We start from the raw sequence: 16,732 nt of genomic DNA, 5'->3' as shown, positions 1-16,732 counted from the left end.
ACTTAGAGATTGTCTGTTTGGAAATTGCTTTTCCTTCCCTTCCTGTTGCATAGGCTACTAGTAGCTGGTCAGTTTTTCTATTGCCCTTGGTTCTGTCCAGGTAGTAGCGCAACTGTCTATGTACATCCAAGGTATGCAGCAGTCTTTCCCCTTTGTTCTGTGGATTGGGAAAGAAGGTAGGTAGGTGGATTGCCTGGTTTAGAGACAGTCTGGATACCACCTTAGGCATAAATGTAGGATTAGTTCTCATGGACACTCTGTCTTGATGGAAGATTAGGAAGGGTTGTACTGCCATTAAAGCCTGTAGTTCCGAAATCCTTCTTGCTGAAGTAATTGCCAGTAGGAAAGCAGTTTTCCAGGATAGGTGTTGTAGATCTGCTGTTGCTGCTGGTTCGAATGGAGTGTCAATTTTTCTAGCACAAAATTCAAGTCCCATGCTGGTAATGGTGGTTTCCTAGGAGGTTTTACATTCTTAATTCCTCTGAGGAACTGCCTGAGTAGAGGATGCGAGAAGACAGGAGGATCGAGGCTGTATTCTGCAGAAATAGCTGATGCATGTATCTTAATGGAGGAATAGGACAGGCCAGTATGTAGGAGCTCTGCCAAATATTCCAGGATGTTGGCAATATCTACTTTTGAAACATCTTTCCCTCTTTCCGTACTCCAAATGCCAAACCTTTTCCATTTCCCTGCATAGTTCCTTCTAGTAGAAGGTCTGCGGGCCTCAAGGATAATGTCTTTAACCCTTTGGGATAAAACTGGGTTAGATGTTCTTATGTAATGTTCCAGGCAGTGAGTTGCAGAGTTTTCAGGTTTGGATGCAAGATGCTGTAGTTGCACTGAGTCAACATCAAGGGAATCAGGGGTAGAAGTCCACGTTTCCCCCCGAGACATGCTCCTCAGTAGTGGATACCAATGTTGTCTTGGCCAATTTGGAGCTATCAGAATTATCCTTGGCCGTTCCTCTTTTATTTTCAGTAGTACCTTGTGCATCAAAGGGAGGGGTGGAAATGCATATGCTGTCAGGCCTTTCCAATTGAAGGATAGAGAGTCCACCTTCCAAGCAAGAGGGTGATGTGTCCTTGTGCAGAATTTCTTGAGCTGGTGGTTGAGTGGGGATGCAAATAGGTCTATTTGTGGCATTCCCCATTTCTTTGTGATGTCCTTGAAGATGTCCGGGTGTAGCATCCATTCGTGAGCATCCGAGGTAGTTCTGCTTAACATGTCTGCTAGGATGTTTTCTTTTCCTGGTACGAATATTGCCTGTAAATGAATGTTGTAGCTCAGAGCCATATTCCACAGGTCCAGAGTCATTCGGCATAGGGGGTATGAATGAGTGCCTCCCTGTTTGTTGATGTACCACATGACTGTGGTGTTGTCTGTCCTTATCATCACTTGGCCCTCTTTGAGGAATGGTCTGAAATTCTGGATTGCCAGTTTTACTGCCAGCATCTCTTTTTGATTTATGTGCAGGTGTAGCTGATCTGGAGTCCATAGGCCTTCGGATTGGGCAGTATATTTGGCCACTTGTAATTGTTCGGCATTTTATGTGGGACAGACCTCCAGGCCTGTTAAACTCAGGGTTTGTGAACATATTAGTGCGATCAAACACAAACGCATGACTAATGCTTTGTATAAACATACCCTTGAACACCCTTCTGCTCATTTCACATTCATCATTATAGATAGAATCACTTTACATCGACAAATGAAAGCAGGATGGCATAAGAAACTCAATGACATGGAGTATAAATGGATCATAAGGTTAGGTGGTCTTTTTAGACCAGGATTGAATACATTGGAACCAATTCAATAGGTTGTAAATACATGTGTATTTCTATTTTCATGTATTTCTATTTTTATGTTGCAATTTATCAGGCTACATGGATTTTTTTATACCCATTATGGGTGGGTCTTATAGGTTTATATAAATTATATATCTTAGCCTTATATACATATTGTGATATATATTTATAATGGCAGGTTATTTGTTTGGGGTATATTTGCTATAATTGTTCTATTCAATATATAAATCAGTAGTTTGAATATAGGTTTATGTCTGCTAAATATTTTTGGATCATACATATGTATATTTACAATGTAATCCATCTATTTTTTGTCCAAACACCAAATAGAATTTTGAATATATGGGTTGAATTATGTGTACATGATGTTTAAATTGTTTAAATTTTTTATTTAGTTACTATATTGAATCTATATTGGGCAATACCTCTTTAAGAGAGGGACTATAAGTAGGGCTCACAATGGTGATGTTTTACTTTCTTGGATATTGGGCATTGAAAAAGGCTAACACTAGCCGAAACCGGTTTTCTTATTCAGCATGGTTTTGACCACTGCTGATATCATGATTTATTGAAGCAATAAAATTATTTACATCCTAACAGCTGGTCCGTTTTGGTGTTTTCGGTTGTTTGCTTGAATATTGTGGAAGGACAATCCTGGGTTTGCCTGGCATGTCTGAGCCCACCATAGGAACTCTTGTTTCAGGCATGGAATTAGTGGTATTTCGGTTTCTAAGCTGTGCTTGTGTTGAGACCATAAATTCTTTAGGTACCACTGTAGCTTTCTCATATGCAGTCTGGCATGGGGGACCAAGATTATGCAGGATGCCATGAAACCCAAGGCCTGCAGTACTTTCCTTGCTGTTAGCTTGTTCTGCTTTGCTAGTGTCAAGAAGTACAAAGGAAGTTTTTCTGCAGTAAGGAATGCCATCTGTTTTACTGTGTCCAATTCTGCACCCAAGAATGTTATTGTCTGGGATGGTATCAGTTTTGACTTTTTTAAATTGACTGTGTATCCCAGAGCTTGTAGTAAGCAAATGACTCTTTGTAAGTCTTGTGTCAGCTTGCTTTTGTTGTCCGCTTGTATCAGGCAGTCGTCCAGGTATGGATAAATTTGGATTCCCTGAAGCCTGCAATGAGCGATTACTGATGCCAGGCATTTCGTGAATACTCTGGGCGCAGTAGATAAGCCAAAGGGCAATGCTGAGAATTGATAATGCTCTGATCCTGCAAGAAATCTGAGGTATCTTCTGCAAATTGGTCGTATGGGGACGTGCAGGTATGCCTCCTTGAGATCTAGAGTTACCAGCCAATACTCCTTGCCCAGCATGGGTAGAAGTTGGTGTAGGGTCAGCATTTTGAATTTTGGAACAATGATGAATGTGTTTAAAGCGGACAGGTCGAGAATAGGTCTCCAACTCTTTTCTTTTCTTGGTACTAGGAAGAGTCTGGAGTAAAATCCCTTGCCCTGTTCTGTAGGTGGTACCCTTTCCACAGCTCTCATCTTTTTTAATTGAGCTATTTGTTTTAGGGCTTCTGACCTTTGATTTGGTGGCAGGTTTGGCATTCCTCTTTTTGCTGGTAAGGTGTGGAAATGAAACCTGTACCCTTGGTCTATAGTTTGCAAAATCCAGTTGTCTCTTGTGATATAGTGCCAGTTTTTTGAAAATAAGGCTAACTTTCCGCCTAAGGGTGCTATTATTTGTTCCCTGGTAGGCGATGTTAGAACCAAGTCACTGTGACTGTCCTGTTGCAGTGGTAGTGGTTGTATCCGTGCCTCGTTGGTTATTGCCTTGCCATTGGCGTCCCCTGTAGGCACCTCCTCTGGGTTGGTTTCTGCCTCTGGAACGTCTATTCCTGCCTCTCTGATTTTTAGAGGAGTCTGGAAAGGACCAATTTTTGGAAAGCCAGTTCCTGCTGAACCTTGGGGGCTGTACCTGTAAGAAATCTTTAACTGTTTGTACAGATTTTGCCTTCTCTTCCATTTTCTTCATTACTTGTTGGGCAGAAGAACCAAAAAGACTGACCTTGTCCATAGGAGCATCTAAAAGCTTTGCTTTAACATGATCCAGCAAGACCTGCTCTTTCAACCATGCATGTCTTCTTATAACTGTGCCAGTCATGGCTGATCTAAATGAAGCCTCCAGTGCATCATAGCCACATTTTAAAGAATGGTTACTAACCTGCTGAATATTATTCACCATTTCTAGAACATATTTCTTATCTAAGGAATCATCAGAGGACAGTTTCTTAGTTAACTGATCAAGCATAAACTCTTGGTATTGGATCATATGAAACTGACAGTTCAAAGCTCTAGCTGAGAGAGTAGCGGAGGTGTATACTTTTTACCCCATCTCTAAGGACCTGGATTCCCTATCAGAAGGAGAGGGTTTTAGCTGAGGTCGAAGCTACTGCCTTAGGCCCCTGGGAGATAGTCTCGGATCTGCAAAAGGAGCCTTGTATAAGTGGTGATGAGTGTCCGGTACCCTGTAGAACCTGTCGGGCTTAGCAGGGGCTGGAGGTAAAGTATCAGGAGCAGTGCAAACATCATTAAAGGCATCATCCACAACAGGAAGAACTGGAGGTATAGCTAAGGGCCTATGCTGTGGTAAGTGTAAAAAGGTCCTAAGCCTTTTCCTTGAATCTGAGAAATCTTGTCCCTGCCATTGGAATTGCTCTCGCATGGCATGTAAGGTTTCCCCAAAGGAAATTTCCTCTGGTGGAGAGGCAGAAGGAACAGATTCTTCAGCATCAGAATCTTCATAAGTAGAAAGAGGAGCCTCTGGATGGTCTGTAATGTCTGAGTCATCAGAAGAGTCATCTGAGGAGCCTGGCTCAGGGGGCTCTACTCTGGGTCTCTTATCTGGAGGTTGTGAGGCCCTGTCTGGGTGAGATTGGGATCCTCTTATTAGAGAGATGAGATCCTCTGCCAAGGTAAGCATTTGTGAACTGGAGCTGGGCCTGTGAGAGGGGGGCTTAACATGCACTGATTTAGCAGTTTTGGCTGCTTTAGCCCTGGCAAAGGCCTTTATAGACATGGCTGCAGGAGGCCTAGCAGCACCACGTGCTGGGGTAGAGACATCCAAAGGGATGGTGTCCGATAACTCTGGAGAAACCACAATTGTAGGCAAAATTTCAGAGGCCGATTCAGCTAGGGTAGAAGGGGCCTCGGTAGTAGTCATGGATTCGGCTGTAGATTGAACCGTTTGCTCGGTTTCGGCCGAAACCGAGACACTCGTGGTTTGCTTTACCGTGGTTTCGGCTGAAACCGTGGACCACGAGTGTCTGTCCTTTTCTTTGCGTTTTTTAACCATTTGGGTAGTCGGAGGATTAAACGGCATAATGTACGCAAAATCGGAGCCGAAAAACTGTTCAGCAAACTCCGACCGACGCCTAAGCGTTCGTCGGTTGAAGGAAGCACAGGCTAAACAAGCTGCTACGTCGTGGTCTGGGCCTAAACAAGGCAAACAGTAAGAGTGGAAATCTTTATGAGGTATTTGTTTCCCACAAGTTAAACAGTTATTTACTTTTTCTGACATCGGCTGAGGCAAGAAAGAGTCCCCAACGGGGTACTTAGCTTTTAGAAGTCTTCGAAGTTGTATTCGGTAGTAGTAATCTCTGGATCTGACCGACCGGCACTTGCGAACAGCTTCTGCTTCGGGCGCCACGCGGCAAGAAAGACTGAGGAAAATGGAGTCGGCTGATGCCTTTATACCCGAAGACCAGCAGAGATGACGTCGGGTGAAGTGCGACACCAGCCGAGGCCAGACCCAGACTTTGGAATCCGGCCGACCGAAGGGCTGCCTGACGACAGGACAACCCATTTGTTAGGACTGCAGATGCATCCTTGAAGGACATCTGCTCTGAAGCATAGGTATTTCCTGCAAGATTCCCTTAATAGAATGTGCAGGTAAGCTTCCTTTAAGTCTAAGGTTGCAAACCAGGCATCTTTGCCTAGCATAGAAAGCAGCTGTTGAAGTGTTAGCATTTTGAATTTTGGGATTACCAAAAAGGTGTTTAGAATAGAGAGGTCCAGGATAGGACACCAGGAGCTGTCTTTTCTGGGTACCAGGAAGACTCTCGAGTAAAAAACCTTTTCCCCTTTCTTCTGCTAGGACAGGCTGAATAGCCCTGATACTTAGAAGAGAGAGAACTTCCTGTTGAGCCTCCACTCACTGATTCTGGGGTAGGTCTGGCCAACCGTTTGGGGTTGGTAAGGTGTGGAAATGGAATCTGTATCCTTGGAATACTACATTTAAAACCCATTTGTTCTGGGTAATGAGTTCCCAGTTTTTTGCATGCGGGGCAATCTTTCCCCCTAAGGGAGCAGGCAGTTGGGCAGGGCATGGAAGGTTTAAGGTTAACTCATTGTGACATTTTTCCATGGGGGGGTTGTCTTACTACTTCCAGCTTTGAAAGTGGGGGCCCCCCACTGCTTAGGACTGTGTGTGCCTTGAGACTGTAGCCTAGGTGGTCTGCTGTTCCTGGGTTTGGTTTGGGAAGGGCAAAAAGTGACTGGAAAGGACCAATTCTTAGAAGGCCAATGCCTACTAAATCTGGGAGGCTGTTCTTGCAGGAAATCTTTAACAGTTTGCATAGATTTAGCTTTTTCCTCCATCTTTTTAAGGACTTCTGCTTTGTTGCCAAACAAGCGGTCTTGGTTTAAGGGAGCATCCAGTAATTTAGCTTTAACATGATCTGGCAAGTTTTGCTCCTTAAGTCAAGCATGCCTTCTAAGTACAGACCCAGTGACAGCAGCCTTGCAAGATGCTTCTAAAGAGTCAAAACCACATTGCAAAGTATGTTTATGCTTTAATCCTGTAATTCTTTATGTTCAGCAGACTCAGGAATCAATATCATTTTCTGTTTAATTATTCCCATAATATGCAAGTGATACGTTAACATATGAAACTGGCAGTTTAAGGCCCTAATGGCCAAAGTAGCAGAAGTGTATACTTTCTTACCCCATCTGTCCAAGGCCCTGGAATCTCTATAAGAGAGTTTTTTAGGCATTGGTAGCCTTAATGCCTTTAGGTTCCTGGGAAATTGTCTCTGGGTCAACAGTAAGATTCTTGAAGAGGAACATGTGAGAGTCAGGTACTCTAATACCGGTCAGGTTTTCTGGAAGCTGGATGTAAAGTGTCTGGGGCCAGACTGGATTCCAAGAAGGCATCATCTACAATGTCCACGACAGGAGGGATAGCTAAAGGCCTGTGTTGAGGGAGGATTAAGAATTCCCTAAGCCTCTTTTTGGAGTCAAGAGTAATCCTGGCTTTCCCAGCGGAAATGCTCCTTAAGAGTATGCAAGGTTTCACCAAAAGAGAAATCTTCTGGAGGGGACGCAGATGGAATGGAATCCTCTGCATCAGAATCCTCATAGGTAGATAAGGGCAAATCCTGGTAATCAGACGAAACAGAAATTTCAGAATCCTGATCAGAAAAATCAGAAGGAAAATCAGTTCTAGGTCTCTTAGAGGGGGAAGGCTGGCTTCCCCTAATTAAAGTAATAAGGTCTTCAACCATTCTTATAATTTGTTTTTTAGGCATATGGGCCTGACCATGCGGTTTGGACAACTGTTTTCTAGGCGTGGGTCAAGTTTTAGGCCTTGAAGAAGATGGTGTCTGTTTGAAATGCAAGTCTGTAGGCCTGAATACACCCTCAGAAGCCAGTGCCTGCACAGCAGCTCCGGACCCATCCAAAGGTAGAGAAATCCGCAGGTTCCATAGTCGAAGAAGCATCTCACGGCATACCAAACTCCAAATGGGTCTCAGCAGAGGCCTGCGACTCTGAAGTAGTGGGTATCAGGGGCTGTGACAGTGCCTCACTGAGTACCAGCGAACTGGTGACTAGCTTAGCAGAAGCATCGTCGGCAGTTTTGGACCTATGCGGTTTCTGTCTTTATCTTTACACTTTTTTGGAATACCGGTAATCGGATGGCTTACCGACATTTCTGGATAGTTAAACAGAGTACCAAAATAATTTGCTGCCAAAATAGACTACGAATAGTCAGGGGTTGAATAAATCACAAAACCGACAGTGAGGGACGTCGTGGTCTGGGCCTAAGCAAGGAATGCAATATGAACGAAAATCTTTATGAGGTGTTTGCTTTCCACAGGTAAGACAATTGTTAACTTTTACTGACATCGGTCTAAGAGCAAGAAAAAGGATCCCCAATGGGGTACTTAGCTTGTTTGAAGACTTCGGTTCTGAAACTCAAAAACGAAAATTTCAAGAGTCGGCTGACCAGCACTTGCGAACTGCTTCTGCTTCGAGCACCGCGCAGTAAGAAAGACTGATGTAATGGAGTCGGCTGCATGTTTTATACTCCTGACGACCTGACGTCATGGAAGAGGAGGCAGCATCCAACACAGGAATCCAAGATTCTGGTATTCAGGCCGGCTGAGGGCTACCTGCAGGCAGATAACCCAAATGTAATGACTGCAACAGTGAAACACAAAGAACATCCTTTACATCGGTAGAGATCCATTATGGAAACTATGTCAATCTGTTCTCTCTCTTCACCTTCATTAACCTTTTTACTTTAAACTTGTATAACAAACACATCAAAAGTAATTCATTTGAAGTAAGGGAAAAAGAGAGCAATTTTGTGAAGACAGTCTATGCACAGCTGAATATTGACTATCTTACTCCATTTATCTCTACATTTGTATGTAAAACACAAGTTACAAACTTACATTTTGTAGAATAGTAATTTATTTACTGTCCTAGTCTGTATTAATTGCACCCTAAAAATTAGGTGACTTCTGTAGCATGCAGTACATCTCCAATGCAAAATTTGGTGACAGGTATACTACAAAATTCAATGCCAAGTATAAAACCCGACTCACCAATTACTATATTCATAATCAAAGGCAATCGTTATCTCTGCGTCTTTGCAAATATCAGCAATTGCGTAGATGCACAGGTGGATCATTCTGTCCGCAATCATATGCCGCACCTAAACAAAAATCACAAATAAAAAGAAAAATCTGACAGCCACTCCCTACACACACACAGATCATTTTCAACTATTTAAAATGCAGATGCCCAAGAAAGTTCACACCTAGTTAAGGTTTCAAACAAATGAACTCTACCAGAAAAAAGCTATGTTCTTACCATATCAGCTGATCTATTTGAGATCCTTCATTTATTCATAACAATTTAGAAAGAATATGGCAAATAGCTTGTAAATCGCACATTCAGGGATTTCTACAAACTCATCTCAACAGCACGTCTTCTAGCCAAAATATATATATATATATATATATATATATATATATATATATATATATATATATATATACACATATATACACATATATACATATATGTATATGTATATATATAAATATATATATATATATATATATGTATATGTATATGTATATATATATATATATATATATATATATATATATATATATATATATATATATATATATAGAGGTCCACTTTGCAATCTCAAAATAATGAAATATCGAATTTCAGTATTACGAGATCACAAAACCGAAAACCCAAAAATCCGACTGTTAAAGATGCAGAGTACGAGTTGTCCGAAACTCAATACCAAAAAAAGGAATGCTGCTTTTTATTTTGTACTTTATACACCATACACTTTTGACAATTATATTATGCACCCTACAACACCTTAGACAAGCATTTTGTCCGTGTCATTGCATCCTACACCTTTCAACACCAGTGAAGCACTCCCAATCAGGAACAGCCCCTTACATACAGTAAATCCGTGCACGTACACTTAATATTTGCAGAACCCTAGCCACAGCCTTTAAGAATTCCATCGTATTGTATGCTTCCCTGTGTGCAAGCACAGATTCAAACTGTGCATGCCTCTACACCAACCAGCGTCGTTTATGGGACGGTGGGCAACCACTCGCTAGACTGGTCCTCAACTCCTCAATCCTATCCTGCTCCTGCACCAGTGTGTGCATCAGTACGACAGATTAGTTGCCTTAGACTCAAGTAAACACTTCAGCTGGCGATGCCACGCCTCTGCTGAGTTCTGTGTACGGGGCAGAAAAAGTGTTTAGATCATGCACATTCCAGAATGATGTGGGGGAAACCTGCAGGCAGAAGTGGATCGTGTTGCAAACATCCTCTTTCGCCCAACTACATACCAGTCCCCAAAGTATTTTATAAGTTCCTTCCCATCTGGTGGAAAGCTCTCATACAGCTCCTGGAATGCCTGTAACACATCCTCTTCCAGCACAAATGCTAGTGCAATAAAGGATTTGACTGCAATCTGGAATGGCATACTGGTGTTGTAGAGATGGGCCAGCCCTAACTGTTGCACCTTGCACCATACATTTCTACCAAAATGGAATAAATGTCCCTTGGACTTAACACAATTTATATTCTGCTGAATGTTCTTCATAGCAGCTATTTCAAAATTGCATAGCCCGTACCACAGAGCGGTTTCAAATCCCTGTTCTGCAAACAGGGCAAAGAGACAGTTCCACATTTAGTTGTAAGCACGCAAGGACTTCTTGCTCATCAAGCAATACACGAGTGGAACTGACTTACTGTACCCTCCATAACGTACCAACCCATGTATGCTATAAATCTGCCTGCAGATTACCCCTTTGTAGAAAAACATGCCGTCCATTAGCCAGATGGTGGCACAGCTCAGATCAAAGAGGTTTGTTCACAGTGCTCAACACTGGTTTGCTTTGAAATGGCCTTGCCCTCTGCCCCTGTAGCAAAGCTGACTAGCAGCTGGTCAGATTTTCTGAAAGGTTTAGTCCTGTCCAGATAGAAAGTACAGTTGTTTACACTTACCATAAATGTAGATGTTAAGAGTGTATTCACTGTTGCTGTCATTGCATTTGGGTAATCCTGCTTGTAGGTTGCCCTCAGTCGGCCTGATTAACAGTCTTGGGTCCAGGTCGTCAGGGGTATAAAACATGCAGCCAACGCCATTGCATCAGTTTTTCTTGCACCATATCAGGTGCCCCTCTAACAGGGAGCAATTAAATATAAAAACACAAAGGTATACCTCCAACAAAAAAGCAAATACACCAAAAAGGCTTTTAAACATAGTAAAGGAAAGTAGAGGTATAGCCAAAAGAAGTTAGGGGAAGGAGGGAGGATAACCAAGACTGCAACAGTGAATACACTCGAACATCTACATTTATGGTAAGTGTACACAACTGTACTATGTTCTTCGTGTTTCACTGTTGCATTCATTACATTTGGGTAGATTCCCAAAGCTATGTTTGGGAGGAGGAGTTTAGATAGCATTAGGAGCAGCTATAAGGCCGTGCAAGATAGCAGTGGCAAAGACAGCTCTGGATTTAGAGAAAATTGGCAAATGGCAATGCTTGGTTAAAGTATGTGCAAAACTCCAGGTAGCAGCTTCTAGGATGTCCCTGGTAGGAACGCCTCTGAAAAAGGCTGTAGAAGTAGATGCAGCCCTGGTGGAGTGAGGTCTGATCCACTAGGGGATAAGTTTTCCATGGTGCTTATAGCTAAAATTAATGCAAATCGCTTATCCATTTAGAAATGGGTTGTTTTGAAATAGCCTTCACCTCTGCCCCAGCAAGCAAATGCTACCAGCAGTTGTTCAGATTTTCTTTGAGGTTTAGTCTGTGCACATCCAAGGAATGCAGAATCCGTTCCCCCTTTGTTCTGTGGATTGGGAAAGAAGGTTGGCAAATTGATGGACTGATTTAGAGCCACACTGGATACCACCTTGGGCATTAAGGATGGATTGGTCCGGAGTGATACCCTGTCCGCATGAAAGATGATGAAAGGCTCCACTAACATAAGGCCCTGTAATTCAGATACCCTTCTAGCTGAAGTGATTGCTAAAAGGAAAGCTGTTTTCAAAGAAAGAAATTTTAAGTCTGCAGTAGCAGCTGGCTCGAAAGGAGGGAGAATGAGTTTCTACAATACAAAGTTAAGGTCCCAGGCTGGGGTAGGAGCTCTCCTGGGTGATCTCAACTTTTTGGACCCTCTGAGGTATTGCTTGAGCAGTGGATGAGAGAAGAGGGGAGATTCTGTGTTATAATGAGCTGAAATGGCTGAGGCGTGGATTTTAATGGAGGAAAGAGACAAGCCCTTGTGAAGCATCTCAGTTAAGTATTGTAAAATCTGAGGTAAATTGGGTGCTGCTGTGCTCATCGATTGAGACTGGTTCCAAGCACAGAATCTTTTCCATTTTTCAGCATAAGGTTTTCTAGTTCTCAGCCTCCTTGCCTCTAAGGTGACATCCATCACAGGTTTGCTGAGGAATGGTAAGGGAGAATTTAAGTAATTAGCCAGGCTGCAAGGTTCAGTGTTGGAAGCTGAGGGTGCAGAATCTGGTTCTCCTGCTGAGAAAGCAGGGAAGGAGTCTGAGGCAGGTGCCATGGAGATAACAGTGACACTGCGCAGGAGGGAGTACCAGTGTTGGCGCGGCAAGTCTGGAGCAATCAAAATCTTCCTTGGTTTCTCCTGTTTGACTTTTAGTAGTATTTTGGAGAGCAGAGGCAGCGGGGGGGCATAGACTGATAGGTTTTTCCAGCTGAAGGACAGAGCATCCACTTTCCCAGGCTTGTTTGTGGGGAGTCCTTGTGCAAAATTTGTCCAATTAGTAGTTCTGGGGAGAGGCAAACAGGTCTATATCCGGGCTCCCCCATTCGCTTGTCAACATGTTGAAAATCTTTGGTTCCAGTTTCCACTCGTGTAGGTCAATAAGGTTTCTGCTTAGTTTGTCTGCCAGTGTATTTAACTTTCCTGTCAGGAATTGAGCTTGTAGGTGCACTTGGTAGCTTAAGGTAGAGTTCCACAATGCCATGCATAGTCTGCAGAGGGGGGTAAGAGTGTGTAACCCCCTGCTTGTTTATGTACCACATAACCGTGGTGTTGTCCGTCTTTAACATTAGTTGTCCTAGAATAATGTAGTCCTTGAAGGCTGTCAAAGCATTCTGTACAGCTAACATTTCTTTTTGACTGATATGCAGGTGCATTTGACTTGGGTTCCATTTGCCCTAAATGCACTTCCCTGCCAGGTGAGCCCCCCATCCACAGTCTGATGCATCTGTTGTTAGGGTTTGGGCAGCAGGGGGTGGTGTGAAAGGTAGTCCCTTGTTTTGGTGGCAGGCCTCTGCCCAACAAAGGAACTCTAGGCATAGGCAAGGAATGATAGGAATCATTGTTTCTAGGCTGTGAGAATGTTGACTCCATAGGCTTTTTAGATACCACTGTAGTTTCCTCACATGCAGCCTTGCATATGGAATTAGAAGAATGCAGGAGGCCATGAACCCTAAGGTTTGCAGTATTTGTCTTGCAAATAGCGGGGTTTTTGCGGCCACTTGCTTGAAGTAGGTTGTCAAATGAGTTTGCTTTTCTGGCGTGAGGTAAGCCATCTGGGAAGTTGTATTCAAGCTTGCTCCCAGGAATGCAATTTGTTGACAGGGTACCAGTTGTGAATTCTTTTTGTTTATGGTGTACCCCAGACAAGCTAGAAACCTTTTTTACAAACGTCAGATGATTCAAATGTATGTCCTGGCTTTCTGCCTGAATTAAACAATCGTCTAGATAAGGGTATATATGAATAATTATTTTCCTGCAAAATGCAATCACTGGAGCTAGGCACTTTGTGAATACCCTGGGCGCAGTAGATAAGCCAAAGGACAGTGCAGAGAATTGATATTGTGTGTAGCCTGCTTTGAAGCGTAGGTATTTTCTGCAAGATTCCCTGACTGGGATGTGCAGGTATGCTTCTTTTAGATCTAGTGTTGCCAACCAGGCGTCTTTGCCTAGCATAGGAAGTAATTGGCGAAGAATCAACATCATGAATTTTGGAATCTCCAGAAAGGTGTTTAGAGTAGACAGGTCCAGGATAGGGCACCATGAATTGTCTTTTCTGGGTACCAGGAAAAGTCTCGAGTAGAAACCTTGTCCCTTTTCCTCTTCTGATACCAGTTGAATAGCCCCCATGCTTAAGAGAGTAAGTACTTGTTTTTGGGCCTTTGCCCACTGATTTGGGGGTAGGTCCGGCCACCCGCTTGGAGTTGGTAACATGTGGAAGTGAAATCTGTATCCCTGGGACATAATATTTAAAACCCAGTTGTCCTGGGTAACGAGTTCCCGATTCTTTGCATGAAGAGCAATCTTTCCCCCCAACGGGGTAGTCAGTTGATAAGTGCTTGGAAATTTTAAAAGGAAGTCATTGAGACAGTTTACCATAGGAGGGAGTCTTATTCCCAGATTTGGAAGTGGAGGCCCCCCACTGCTTAGTTTTATGTCCCCCTGGGACTGAAAATTGGGGTTTTTGGTGTGCCTGGGGGTTTGGCCTGAGAAGACCTGGAAGGGGCTGGAAAGGACCAATTCTTAGGCGGCCAGTGTCTGCTAATCTAAGAGGCTCAACTTGTAAAAAAATCTAACAGTTTGCATAGATTTAGCTTCATCTTCCATCTTTTTAAGAACTTCTTCAGCCTTGTTGCCAAATAGGCAGTCCTGATTTAAAGGAGCATCTAACAATTTAGCTTTAACATGATCAGGCAAAGACCGCTCCTTAAGCCGAGCACGCCTTCTATGCACAGACCCAGTAACAGCAGCCCTGCAAGAGGCCTCTAAAGAATCAAAAAGTACAGTTGTGTACCTACCATAAATGTAGATGTTAGAGTGTATTCACTGTTGCAGTCATTAATGTTGGGGTTATCCTGCTGGCAGGCTACCCTCAGTCGGCCAGAATTCCGAAGTCTAGGTCCGGCGTCGGTTGCTGTTGCCTCTTCCCTGACGTCAGTGCGCCAGGGGTATAAAAGATGCAGCTGACGCCATTTTCTTCAGTTTTTCTTGCCCCAGATGTCAGGTGCCCCTAAATTGGTAGGCTGAAAAATATGCCAATAAAAATGCATGCACAAAAATAACATTTCCTTCATCTACAAGCAAATACACCAAATAGGTTGTATAGGATAGAGAAATGCAGATAGACCCAGCAAAGAAAAGGGGGATGGTGGGTGGGTAACCTGGACTGCAACAGTGAATACACTCAAACATCTACATTTATGGTAGGTACACAACTGTACTATATTCATCGTGTTTCACTGTTGCAGTCATTACTCTTGGGTTGAATCCCAAAGCTGAGGATGGGTGGCTGGGCTAAATAGGATTAGGAGAGGCTATGAGGCCCTGCAGGACTGCAGTGGCAAAGCCTGCTCTGGACTTCGAGTAAAGAGGTAAGTGGTAGTGCTTTGTGAAGGTGTGCTCTGAACTCCAGGTTGCAGCCTCTAAGATATCTTTGGTTGGTACTCCTCTGAGGAAGGCTGCTGAAGTGGCTGCTGCTCTGGAGGAATGAGGCCTAATGCCCTTAGGCACTGACTTGCCATGTTGAGAATAGAAGAAATGGATGCAATGGCCTATCCATTTAGAAATAGCCTGTTTTGAGATGGCCTTTCCTTGTGATCCCGCAGCATATGAGACAAAGTTGCTCAGTCTTTCTGAAAGCTTTAGTTCTGTCCAAGTAGAAGCAAAGTAGCTTGTGTATGTCCAAAGAAAGCAGAATTTTCTCACCCTTGTTCTGTGGATTTGGATAAAAGGTAGGCAAGTGAATAGTTTGGTTGAGGGCCACACTGGACACCACCTTAGGCATAAATGTTGGGTTTGTCCTCAGAGAAACCCTGTTTGGATGAAAAATGATGCAAGTCCACAGCCACGAGTGCTTGTAACACAGAGACTCGCCTTGCAGAGGTTATTGCTAGGAGCAGAGCTGTTTTTTATATCTGCTGTTGATGCTGGCTCAGAAGGAAGCAGTGTGAGTTTTTCCAAGACATAATTGAGGTCCCAGGCCGGAATTGGTGCTCTCCTTGGAAGCCTAATGTTTTTGGCCCCTCTGAGGTACTGCCTTACTAAAGGATGAGAAAAGATAGGTGGTTCCGCATTGTAATGGGCAGAAATGGCAGAGGCATGAATCTTAATTGATGAGAAAGAAAGGCCTTTGTTCAGCATCTCAGTTAGGTATTATAAAATCTGAGGGATATTTGGTACACACGTGTCAATGCCGTGTTCCTGGTTCCAAGCACAGAATCTCTTCCATTTCTCTGCATAAGATTTTCTGGTACTGGGCCTCCTGGCCTCCAAGATAACATCCAAAACAGCTTTTGAAAGAGGAGTGTTCTGAATGGCTACATTATCCGCCATGCTGCCAGATTTAAGGTCCCGAGTTGGCTGTGCAGGATTTGATTGTTTTGTTGGGTCAGCAAGTGAGAAGTTTGAGGCAATATCCATGCTGGACCTTGAGACAAGCTCTTTAGGATTGGGTACCAGTGCTGGCATGGCCAATCTGGTGCAATCAGTATCATTTTTGGCTTCTCTTGTCTGACCTTTAGGAGTACCCTGGGAAGGAGAGGCAGTGGAGGAAAGGCATATACTGTTAGATTTTTCCAGCTGAAGGATAGGGCGTCCACTTTCCATGCTTGCTTGTGATAAATCCTTGTGCAAAGTCTCTGCAATTGGCAGTTGTGAGGGGAGGCAAATAGATCTATGTCTGGGCATCCCCATTTCCTTATTATCATGCTGAAGACTTGTGGATCCAGTTTCCATTCATGGGGATCCATGAGGTTTCTGCTTAGTTAGTCTACCAGAGTATTTGTTTTTCCTGGCAGGAATTGTGCTTGCAGGTGAACTTGAAAAGCCAATGCTGTGTCCCATAAGGTCATTGCTTGTCTGCAGAGGGGGTAGGAATGTGTACCCCCCTGCTTGTTTATGTACCACATGACCATAGTGTTGTCTGTCTTTATCAGTAACTGTCCTGGATGAAGCAGGTCTTTGAAAGCTGTCAGGGCATTTTGAACAGCTGGCATCTCTTTTTGATTGATGTGAAGATGCATCTGGTTTGCAGGCCATGTGCCCTGAATACATTTTCCTGCCATATGGGCCCCCCATACATAATCTGATGCATCCATTGTCAGTGTCTGTCTGGCTGTGG

At 43.4% G+C, this 16,732-nt stretch overlaps 1 protein-coding gene across 2 annotated transcripts in view; it reads right to left on the bottom strand.

Annotated features, from left to right (window-relative positions):
- Positions 1-16,732, bottom strand: part of SETD5 (SET domain containing 5) — a 2,687,190-nt gene that overhangs the window by 1,540,776 nt on the left and 1,129,682 nt on the right. For both annotated transcript variants that reach the window (XM_044078031.1, XM_044078032.1), the window contains exon 11: positions 8,652-8,761. In XM_044078031.1, coding sequence (XP_043933966.1) covers positions 8,652-8,761 — 110 coding nt within the window. The remainder of the gene's footprint in view (positions 1-8,651; positions 8,762-16,732) is intronic.

This window comes from Protopterus annectens, chromosome 7.part0 (assembly GCF_019279795.1).
Source record: "Protopterus annectens isolate FY-2018-M chromosome 7.part0, PAN1.0, whole genome shotgun sequence".
Lineage (NCBI taxonomy): Eukaryota > Metazoa > Chordata > Ceratodontiformes > Protopteridae > Protopterus > Protopterus annectens.
The sequence above is the reverse complement of the archived record's forward strand: the minus strand, read 5'-3'. Positions and strand labels throughout refer to the sequence as shown.